General features: G+C 43.6%; 1 protein-coding gene across 1 annotated transcript in view; it reads right to left on the bottom strand.

The window, feature by feature from the left end:
• lama2 (laminin, alpha 2) overlaps window positions 1–12,119 on the bottom strand; it is a 268,929-nt gene that overhangs the window by 190,651 nt on the left and 66,159 nt on the right. The window contains exon 4 of the mRNA XM_037537821.1: window positions 1,122–1,364. Coding sequence (XP_037393718.1) covers window positions 1,122–1,364 — 243 coding nt within the window. The remainder of the gene's footprint in view (window positions 1–1,121; window positions 1,365–12,119) is intronic.

Here is a 12,119-nt window from a genome sequence, read left to right as displayed (position 1 = left end):
AAGGTGGGTGTTTCTAATAAAGTGGCCAGCGAGCGGAAGCACAAGGTGGGTGTTTCTAATAAAGTGGCCAGCGAGCGGAAGCACAAGGTGGGTGTTTCTAATAAAGTGGCCAGTTAGTGGAAGCACAAGGTGGGTGTTTCTAATAAAGTGGCCAGTTATTGGAAGCACAAGGTAGGTGTTTCTAATAAAGTGGCCAGTGAGTGGAAGCACAAGGTGGGTGTTTCTAATAAAGTGGCCAGTTAGTGGAAGCACAAGGTGGGTGTTTCTAATAAAGTGGCCAGTTAGTGGAAGCACAAGGTGGGTGTTTCTAATAAAGTGGCCAGTTAGTGGAAGCACAAGGTGGGTGTTTCTAATAAAGTGGCCAGTTAGTGGAAGTACAAGGTGGGTGTTTCTAATAAAGTGGCCAGTGAGTGGAAGCACAAGGTGGGTGTTTCTAATAAAGTGGCCAGTTAGTGGAAGTACAAGGTGGGTGTTTCTAATAAAGTGGCCAGTTAGTGGAAGTACAAGGTGGGTGTTTCTAATAAAGTGGCCAGTGAGTGGAAGCACAAGGTGGGTGTTTCTAATAAAGTGGCCAGTTAGTGGAAGTACAAGGTGGGTGTTTCTAATAAAGTGGCCAGTTAGTGGAAGCACAAGGTGGGTGTTTCTAATAAAGTGGCCAGTTAGTGGAAGTACAAGGTGGGTGTTTCTAATAAAGTGGCCAGCGAGCGGAAGCACAAGGTGGGTGTTTCTAATAAAGTGGCCAGCGAGCGGAAGCACAAGGTGGGTGTTTCTAATAAAGTGGCCAGTTAGTGGAAGTACAAGGTGGGTGTTTCTAATAAAGTGGCCAGTTAGTGGAAGTACAAGGTGGGTGTTTCTAATAAAGTGGACAGTGAGTGGAAGCACAAGGTGGGTGTTTCTAATAAAGTGGCCAGTTAGTGGAAGTACAAGGTGGGTGTTTCTAATAAAGTGGACAGTGAGTGGAAGTACAAGGTGGGTGTTTCTAATAAAGTGGCCAGTGAGTGGAAGCACAAGGTAGGTGTTTCTAATAAAGTGGCCAGTGAGTGGAAGCACAAGGTGGGTGTTTCTAATAAAGTGGCCAGACACTGAAGCTTCTGGAATCAAAACGTCTGTCCGTCCCTCACCTCTCCGTTCTCCAGTGGGTGGATCCTTGAGTAGAAGGAGGTGCAGATGACCTCATCGTCACGTATGTATGCTGGGGTGCCGGTTCTGGGGACGAGGTTGAAGCGAGTGATGCACTCAGTGTCAGTGATGGCGTAATACTGCCACGGCATGAAGTTCTCGCCATCCAGAGAGCGCTCCAGAACCCAGTTCCCTGGCCGTGGGGAGTTAGCAGCTTTCAAAATGACATACGCTATCTGGAACACCTGTAGACCAGAACAGAAGATGACATAAAAATGAGCTTAGAACCAAATCAACGCTGGCTCAACCAACATCAAGACCTGGAATGAGCAGGTATTCCAGACATAATGAATCAGCCAAGACAGACTGTCTCTATACACATATACATTACGGATGTTTTAATTGTGTCTGTGTTTGTCCTTATAGGAGGGTCTGCACAATCATCTTCACAATGTCCTTTGGCTGTTTTCAGTCACACAAGACCTCTCTCTGAATGACCTATGAAACCTAAACTGGAAGCCATATTAGCATTTAAAAACATGTCTGTGGAATCTTTGTAAATATTGGACATATATAGAATATATAGTCTCCTATATAGCACATATAGTCCACTTACTGTATAGCTGCACTCTGTAGTTCTACAGTTACAGACTGTAGTCCATCTGTTTCTCTGATACTCTGTTACCCTGTTCTTCAGTGGTCAGGACCCCCATGGACCCTCACAGAACAGGTACTATTGGGGTGGTGGGTCATTCTCAGCACCGCGGTAACACTGACGAGGTGGTGGTGTGTTAGTGTGTGTTGTGCTGGTCTAAGTGGATCAGACACAGCAGTGCTGCTGGAGTTTTTAAACACCTCAGTGTCGCTGCTGGACTGAGAACCAGAAACATCCAGACACAACAGTGTCCTGTGGGCAGCGTCCTGTGACCACTGATGAAGGACTAGAGGATGACCAACACAAACTGTGCAGCAGCAGATGAGCTGCAAGGTGAACCGACAAGGTAGGAGTGTCTAATAGAGTGGACAGTGAGTGGACACAGTGTCAGTGTCACTACAGTCCTGACCACTGAAGAACAGGGTAAAAGGGGATTTTTTACATCCTTACCTACAAGTTGATTGGCTGTTTTAATCGAAATGGTTTTCAATAATACCACGTTGAGCATTAGGAGTTTTCGCCTTCATTTGCCTAAGAATGGATGGCTCTTTCTCTCCAAACACTGGGTTGGTGAGTCGCACCTGTGCACTGGTCTAAGGACGATCTCTTGGACCCCCTATATATTTCTTCTGTTTTTGGCTTTTTGTTCTTAACTATTCAGTAGAGTTCACTTGGCTTTATCTGAACTTAGTAAAACTACCTACCAATTTTAGTGTCTAGAACGTTCTTAACTATTCAGTAGAGTTCACTTGGCTTCGTCTGAACTGAGTAAAACCACCTACCAATTTTAGTGTCTAGAACGTTCTTAACTATTCAGTAGAGTTCACTTGGCTTTATCTGAACTGAGTAAAACCACCTACCAATTTTAGTGTCTAGAATGTTCTCTGTCATTCAAACTTGAACATTTGAAGTTCTATGATCTTTCTGAAATGCCAACTTTGCAATGTTGGCGTTTGTGGAAGAACAAAGAGATTCAGCTTGGACGAACATTCAGAAGATGAGCTCAGGGGCATCCAAAGCGGTTTCACAGCAGAAAGTCCGTGTTTTCACAGCACCTGCTGGCTGTAATGTAATAGTTAAGCAGTGGCTGAAGTGTGAAGACACTCTGACAGTGTAAAGCTGTGATTGGAACTTCATCTGCCAGTTGAGTCATTTTCTGTAACGCCTCGACAGCAAGAATGATCTCCAACTGGCTGGTGAAGGCAGCAAAACTGGCCCTGATCCTCGGCCAATGGCTAGAGGACAAACATCATCTCCCTTGGCTTCTATGCAGACAGCTACACTCTTAAAAAAGATGGTTCTCTAAGGGTTCTGTAGTAAAGACAGTGGTCCTATAATCAACCATGCACACTCAAAGAACCATTTGCATGATTGAACGGTTTGTTGCATGGTGAAACGGTTCTTCAGATTGATGAAGGATGTGTTGTGTATGGATCTCTATAGAACCTTTTTGAAACAGGTACTAGATACCAAAATGGGTTCTGCTATTGTTATGGTGTCAGGCCTGTAATAGTAGAAGCCTTTTTGGCGCTGAACATGGAACCATATTACAACAAATTATCAGTCTAAAGAAGCATTTCACCATGCAAAGAACCACTTAGTCATGCAAATGATTCTTTGAGTGTTCATGGTTCTACTTAGAACCGTTAGCCTATATTGACCAAACTACTGAATGTAGTTACATGAGCTGATGAAACCTGATCATAGATCAGTCTTCTTACTTTGAAATGCTTGGGCCTACAGCTGCAATAGGGTTCAAATCCCAGCTGTGCCATGTCCTGCATGATAGCATGGTGGGAATTTAATTGGCTGGCAGGACGTTATGGGTGCAGTTCACAAGAGAAAAGCTAAAACAACAACACTGCATTCTTAAAAAGCTGGTTCTTCAAAGGTTCTTTGGTAAAGAAATGGCTCTATATAGAGCTATGAACACTCAAAGAACCCTTTGCATGATATATAAAAACGTAACATGTCAAAACGAAAGAAGCGCAAAGCCAGAGCACCAATCAGGGCCCAGCGGTCACTTTGTTTAGAGCTGGTTTTGACCTGTTGGTCATACCGACCCAGTGCAGCACGCGGTTCAACGTCAGCGCAGCAGCGTAAAACTTTGGGAGAGTCTGTTCAACATAAATGATGAACTAACCTAACTTTGTGTAAATAGAGCTCAATATAGAAATATGTCCACATATGCAGTCGAGACTGACGCGGCTTTTTTCTGAATTTCTACAAACACCATTTCATTTTATAGTAAATGAGTTTGGGCTGGTTTATGTTTATGAACAGACGCCTACAGATCAACATAGTAAAGGAGCTCATCTGTGATCCTGAGTTTAAAGCCAGTTTTTATTCAACTTAAACTTGGAACTAAGTTGTAAATAAATCTGAAACTGAAACTTTGCTTGTGTGTAAAAAGTGATTTCAGAGCCACTCGGTTCTCCCTGATGGAAACTGTTTACCTTCAGTGTTTTGTGCTTCTGATCATTTTAATAGACGTCAGCGTCACTAATTAATGACGTTCTATTAAAAGACTGGTTTACCAAGAGAGACGCTGGAGGACTTTCACCTGAAATGAGTTCATGAAGCCAGTCTGGTTATAAAAATGATAACAGGACATCAGAGCCAGAATTCCTCTTTTAGTACTTTTACTTTATACTTAAGTACATTTGAAGGGAAATACTTTAGTACTTTTACTCAAGTGGAGGTCTAAAGGGAGGAGCATCTACTTTTACTGGAGGAATATTTTACCTTGGGGGTCCATGATTTGTGTACTTCGTCCACCCGTGTATATAATTGATGTGCTCATATTGTTGTGTACCCACACAGCACCCAGAACCCTGTTCTGTGATTGAATGTTGACATTTATGGCTCAAACTAAAGGCCTTGAACTGAAAGTCACGGTTTGCTGCTGGCAGAAGTTGATTTGATGTGTTTTTGAAGGTCTGAGTTGATGTAAAATGTTGCTTTTGTTCATCTAGCCTGTTTATTTTGCTTAGCATTGCTTCGTTCAAAGCAGCGGAGCTATTTTGTGCGTCTGGAAATATCCAGAGATTTTTATTTCGGTCCAAAAAAAAAACCCAAGACTGTAACTTTGAGTTGAGTTTTGCTTGAATTTATTCGGGTCAGTGTTTTTAGCGTGCCGTAGCTACGGGGCAGAGAGCGAGGAGAGCCTGGCTTTTCACCGAGGAGGAGGAGAAGAAAAGAAGAGAGGGGATCAGGTAGGGAGAAGGGCATGCACATAAAAGAGAGAGAAAAAAAACGAAGGGAAGTAAAAGGAGAAAAGAGAAAGTTTTCCCATGGTCCTCCCTTTCTCTCTCTCTATTCAGTGCAGGAGCACCTCAGGGTCCCTCGGCAGACTCAGAGGTGATGGAGTTACAACCAGCGTACCAGAGGGTGGGTGTGGAGGGGTGGGGGTGGGGGTGGGGGGTCACTGACAGGTATACCTTAGCCCACAGGCTGCCGAGGGCCACAGTGGCGCTCCGGAGTGGAAAGAAAAGCCGAACACAAAACAGCCACCGACTTCAGAGCAGAGATAACAGCCACGAGTATGACATCACCCACCTCTCTCTCTCTCTCTCCCTCTGTCTCTCTCTCTCCCTCCCTTTTTCTTACTCTTTCTTTTTCTCTTTCTTTCTCCCTGTCTCATTTTTCTTTTCACCTCTCTTGCTCTCTCTTTGTCCGTGTCTCTCAATTTCTTCATCTGCTTCTCCTTCATCATCTCTAGTCTTTTTTCTTGTTTTCCTCATGCTCTCCAGCCACGTTTACATGCAGCCTAATAATCCGTTAATAATCCGACTAACAGCTCAATCGGAATAGCCTAGTCCAATTAAGAGCATTCGGAATACATTTACTATCAGATTGAATGAGGTGGGTAATCCTGTAAATAATCCATTAAATAGGAGAATAATATCCGTGTAAACGTCTGTATCCGATTACGTTCCCTATCGGAAAGTTTCAGTCCGTTCTGCATGAGCGTCGCGTCACAGTGAGAGTTTATCCCGTTCAACACGGCGGAGCAGAAACTGGTCTGCAGAGGAGACGAAGTTCATGCTCTGATCTTTAAAAGACGGCGGCGAGACGGACGTCCAGCTTATGCGTCTCAGAGCACGACGTCTTCCTCTCGGCCTTCTTTAATAAGGATGTGTGAAGGACGTTTTCCTGAGTCTGACGTCATTTTAAAGCAGTTAAAAACACAATCACTGCTCACTGCTGCTCATCTCACTCTGACTGGACTCACGTGATGCTCGTTGTCATGGTCACGTCTACACTAAGCGGTTCTCTTTGCATGCGCATCATTTTGGATCTGATTTCTTGTAGTGAGGGTGTAAACGGAGATCTTCGTCAGATCGTTGAGTAGAGTGAGAATAAACACCCCAGTCTGAATCCGTAATCGGAATGAGTTCGATCGGATTGTTCCTCTCTCTGGCTCCTCAGGTGTGTATGTGCTAGCATTAGTCACAGCAGATGCTCCGTGTGCAGTAACAGAAGTGAGATACTGTGCATTTTCTGTTCTGCTGCTACAGGAACAGCTGATAAAACCACCTGAACGCCTTTTTAATTGGACAGTTACACCCAGTGACAGCTCACCAGATGTGTTGATCACAGCCTCTCTCCACTTTTCAGAACCGCCTCCCCAAAACTGGTTCCAATGCGTCTCATTTTTGCAGGGGCGACTGCGAAACCTCGCCGGTATCGGCGCTTATCGTCACACGAACTGCTCAGCAGATGTTTTTTTTTTTGTTGTTGTTGTTTTGGTTTTTTTTTCTAAACAAAGACGTGTCAGAAAAATGAGCTTGAGGATCTTGAAAGCCTGAGAAAAAAAGGTTGATTTCACTGTAAATGTTCTACCCCTGACTGCTTCACCTTAAACGTTCCACTCAGGTCTGCGCCGGAAAACGTCTAGAGCTCTGAACCGTCTCTCATTATGCTTTGGCTTCATTTGGAATCTCATCAGGGAGGAACGTCGTTCACACTTCCGGCTCTTTATGAATGCCTTGTGACTCGCTCGATGACATCATCATGAAACCAGCTTGTGACAGTGGAGAAAAACATAAAGGAAAATCTAAAGAACCATTCATGACGCAAAGAACCCTTTAATCATCCAACTTGTTCCTCGAGTGTTCATGGGTCTATATAGAACCATTTTCTTTACTGAAGAACCCTTAAAGAACCATCTTTAAGAGCAAGAGTGTAAAGATGATGGATCTATGCAGAGCCATAAACACTCAAAGAACACTCTGCATGCTCGAATGGTTCTATGCATGGTGAGATGGTTCTTTAGATTGATGGAGAATGTGTCACATGGTTCTATTTAGCACCAAAACAGGGTCTGTTATTGTTGAGATGTCAAGCTTGTAACAGTAACAGAACCCTTGTGGTGCTACTTAGAACCACATACAACACATTCTCCATCAACCTGAAGAACCATTCATGACGCAAAGAACCCTTTAATCAGCCAAAGGGTTCCTTGAGTGTCCATGGGTCTATTTAGAACCATTTTCTTTACTAAAGAACCCTTAAAGAACCATTTTAAAAGCAAGAGTGTAAAGATGATGGACCTATGCAGAGCCATGAACACTCCGAGAACCCTTTGCATGCTCAAATGGTTCTTTGCATGGTGAGATGGTTCTTTAGATTGATGGAGAATGTGTCGCATGGTTCTATTTAGCACCAAAACAGGATGTGTTATTGTTGGGATGTCAAGCTTGTAACAGTAACAGAACCCGTTTTGGCGCTATCTAGAACCACGTACCACACTTTCTCCACCAATCTCCATGCAGGGCACCAAATGACCAAATGAAGTTTGGTTTCATTGTAAATGTTCTAGTGGTGATTGTTTCATCGTGAACTCTCGGCTCAGGTTGGTTCTGGTGCTGGAAAACGTCTAGAGCTCTGAAACTTCTCTCATTATATTTTAGTTTCATTTAAAATCACATCAGCGGAGATTATTGTTCACAATTTGAGGTCTTTATGAATGACTCACTCCATGACCTCGCCATGGAACCAGCCTGGAACCGTGGAGAAAAAAAGAAAAATAAGGGGAATAAGAGTTTTTTTTGGTGAGAATTCGGTTCTAATTAAAATCGCAGGAATTAGCGGCTGGTTTCTACCTGACCTGTCATTTCTGCCTTTCTCTGCAGCTTCTTAGCAGCTTCTATTAAATACGACCAAAAATATATCAGCAGCGATGACAACACTGTACTAGAACCGCCGAAGCAGAAAGGGTTCACTGGCTTTTAACAATACCTTTTTAGGTGCTGCTCTCGAAAAGGTTCTATATAGAGCACATTCTCCATCAATCGGAAGGACCCTTTCGCAATGCAAAGAACTCTTTAATCATGCAAAGGGTCCTTTGAGTGTTCATGGATCTATATAGAACCATTTTATTTACTAAAGAACCCTTGAAGAACCACCTACTGTCAAGAGATGCTTAAACAGTTCGTTTCATGGTGAGATGGTTCTTCAGACTGTTGGAGAATGCGTTGTGTGGCTCTGTTTAGCACCAAAATGGGTTCTGCTTTTGTTTTGAGGTCAAGTTTGTGACAATAGAAGAACCTTTCTAAAACCATGAGCACTCAGAGAACCCTTTCCGATTGACGGAGAATGGGTTCTATCTAGCACCAAAACTGGTTCTGTCATTGTTCTGATGTCAAGCTTGTAACGATAACAGACCCTTTCTGGTTATCTGATCTATTGAACAGTTTCTCCTTGCCAGGAACCAAATGTTTCTATATAGAACCCATGGTTCTGAAAGTGCTTACATTTATTGCATGGTGAAGTGGTTCTACAGATTAATGGAGAATGGTTCCGTATAGAACTAAAAAGGGTTCTTCTGTTGTTGTGATGACAAACTTGTGACAGTATATAGAACCATAGAACATGTTCTCCATCAACCTGGAGAACCATTTCACAATGCAAAGAACCATTTAAGCACAGTTGGAGAAAATGGGGGGGAAATGAATCATAAATCATCAAACAATTACAAAGAACCAGCTGGATCACAGTTCATAAGGCTGCATGACGCCTACATAAGCTTGTCATGACACCTGACAAAGACCTGCGTAAGTGTTTATAAACGCTTATTCCATTCGCTATGAAGGCTACGATTGCCAATTTTGATCAAAGTCAGCTAAAGTAGCCTTTATAGTGAATGACACCTATTACAATGATTTATAATGCATTTATAACCAATTATGTAGGGTTATGTCAGGTGTCATGTAGCCTTATGAACTCTGCACTATAAAGTGTTACAGTCATCTCTAATTGGCCTTATGACACTATATGACATACTGTTGTCTATAAACACGCACTAACACACCGGTACCTCCGGTGCTCGTTCTGTACTGTCACCTCTGGTTCCGATACAGTTCTGCCCGGTCTTCTGGTGCAGTGGGTGAATGATGCACGTGTGGGTTAGTCTGAGGAACTATCACGGTAATGTTCCTCTGTCCTTTACAGAAATGTGTGAGTCTGATGGTTAAGCTAAATGAGGCCTGTGGCGCCGTGGCCACACTGTGGTCCTCACACTGCTGCCAGATAGGCTCCACAGAGCCCAGTGAAGTCTGAGCCCCGCGGTAATGATTTATATTCAGGGCAGGGGTCTGTCAGGGCTAATGACCCCGCACTGCTGCCCACCACACGCACAACAGCAACGGCACACGCACGTTTAATGAGTCTCTGTGTGTGTGTGTGTGTGTGTGTGTGTGTGTGTGTGTGTGTGTGTGTGTGTATTTATTCAAATTTCCACCCAAGTGTCAGGCTGAGGATAACGAGGGGAGCTGATGTCACTGAGCATAACGCAACATTGCTTTTACATTGAGTGCACACACACACACACACACACACACACACACACACACACACACATATATATATGTCACAACAAAACCTCGTATCTCAATTTTTGTCGTTTTTCAGTTTTCGACATCATTTGAAAACGCCTCTTGTTCTTTACATTGTGTGTAAATTTCATGGTGAATGGACTAAAAGAAACGGCCCAAAATGACTTGGAAAAAATTCTGGTTCCATTGACTTCCATTAAAAGTAAAGAATGTTTTTTCCCTCTACTGTAAAGTTAACATTTTGGAGAGCTGAGGCTTTGATCCAACAACAGCTATATATAAATACACACATACTTGCATATAATAACATTATTTCCCATATGTACCTACACCTGTATTTAATAATCCATGCTGTATTACTGGAATCCCAGGTGGTTGCTAAGGTGCTGCTTGGCCATTATTGTGATATCCCTGGTGGTTGCTAAGGTGTTGCTATGCTATTCCAGGTGGCTGCTAAGGCGTTGCTATGCTGTTGCTATGCTATCCCAGGTGAAAAAATGAACTTTGAACGATTGCTGTAATCCAGCTGGCCCACAAAACACGCGCTCTACAGTTGTGCAAATTCGGGGGAAGTAGCTATCATGGTCTGAGTGATGGGTTGAGTGATTTATTAACACTTAGATGATCAATTCTCTCTATTGTTCCAGTGTCAAGCTTGTGCCAGTAGAACCAATAGAAGAACCCTTTTTGGAGCTAGAGTGATTTTACCTAAATTAAATTTTATCACCGTAAAGAAATGATTTATATACGTCTGGGTGCTATATAGAACTATTTTCAAAAAGGTTCTACATAGAACTACAGCACATTCGTCACTCTGAAGAACCCTTTATGATGCACAGACCCCTTTGATCATGCAAAGGGTTGTTTGAGTGTTCATGGCTCCATACGGAACCATTGTATTTACTGAAGAAACTTTGAAGAACCATCATTTTTTAAAGTGTATGATAATGATTGAGATTCTTAAGTAAACCACTAATCTGTAAATGTGCATCTAGGGGGCGCCATTTCTGTCGTGGGTAGTATGAGGCACAGGTCGCAGGGCCTGAATATCAAAGTCATTATTCTGTTTCATTATTTTGTGCATTTATTCTGTAAATCGTCAGCTGGAACCGGAACCAGCAGCCCTGAATAAAACAGACAGGAGGACGTTTTAAACGGAATACTGCAGATACTGGAACAGCGCCAGCCAAGCGGTCTCGGGACCTCAGTCCAGTCACTCTGGAGAGGTTTCCTAGCAGGCGCTGGAACGCTGTTCTGATTGGGTCCAGTCCAGTGTAACCCCTGCCCAGCTCGGGATTAGACTGTCACAGCGTGATAAAGTGATATTTAACCCTGGATACTGACCTGAGATCAGCCTTCAATTTGCCACTTAATGACTGAGTTAAGAAGGTCAGCTGGGGTCACTGATTTCTACAGGGACAGAGCATCTTTCAGGGAAGGAACAAAAGACAGAAGAACTCTCTCTCTTTCTCTTACACACACACTCTCTCTCTCACTCTCTCTCTCTCTGTATCTCTTTCACTCTTTCTCTCTCCCTCTCTCTCTCTGCCTTTCTCTCTCTTTCTCTCTCCCTCTCTCTCTCTGCCTTTCTCTCTCTCTCTCTCTCCCTCTCTCTCTCTGCCTTTCTCTCTCTCTCTCTCTCTCCCTCTCTCTCTCTTCCTTTCTCTCTCTCTCTCTCTCTCTCTCTCTTTCACTCTCTCTCTCTCTCTCCCTCTCTTTCTCTCTCTCTCTCTCTCTCTTTCACTCTCTGTCTCTCTCTCTCCCTCTCTTTCTCTCTCTCTCTCTCTCTCTTTCACTCTCTGTCTCTCTCTCTCCCTCTCCCTCTCTCTCTCTCTCTCTCTCTGCCTTTCTCTCTCTCTCTCTCCCTCTCCCTCTCTGTCTCTCTCTGCCTTTCTCTCTCTGAGAGACACAGAGCTGTCGATCAAGCTGCTCATTAGCCACGCCCACCCACGTCAGATGGGTCTGATCAGCAGTTTTTAAGCCATGTTTTATGATATTTATGTCTTACATTTTTCATTCAAGCTTTGCTGGGTGTTAAATATAACAGTCCAGTTTTTAAGATTAAGTGAGTCATTTACATTTCATTTACATTTCATTTACATTTCTTATCCAGAGCGACTTAAAACGATGATTTTACACAGGTAAGTGAAGGTGGTGTTAGGAGTCTTGCCCAAGAACTGTTATTGGTACAGTGTAGGGGGCTTACCCAGGGGGGGATTGAACCCCACTCTCCAGGGTAGAAGGCAGAGGTGTGACCCACTACACTAACCAACCACCCACAATAGGGAAATTTCTCCACAAACACACTAGGGGGCAGTAAGCACATCTGCCTGCAGGAGTGGGCAGCCCTATCCAGAGCAGTTGGGGGTTAGGTGTCTTGCTTAAGGACACCTCATACACGTACTGCCAGCTCGATCCGGCGACCTTCCGATCACAAGGCTGCTTCCCTAACCTCCAGCCCACGACTGCCCCCATACGAACAGCTTTAATATTTCACTCCGTCTTTC

This window comes from Pygocentrus nattereri, chromosome 4 (genome assembly GCF_015220715.1).
Source record: "Pygocentrus nattereri isolate fPygNat1 chromosome 4, fPygNat1.pri, whole genome shotgun sequence".
Lineage (NCBI taxonomy): Eukaryota > Metazoa > Chordata > Actinopteri > Characiformes > Serrasalmidae > Pygocentrus > Pygocentrus nattereri.
This window is presented reverse-complemented; position numbering and strand designations above follow the sequence as displayed.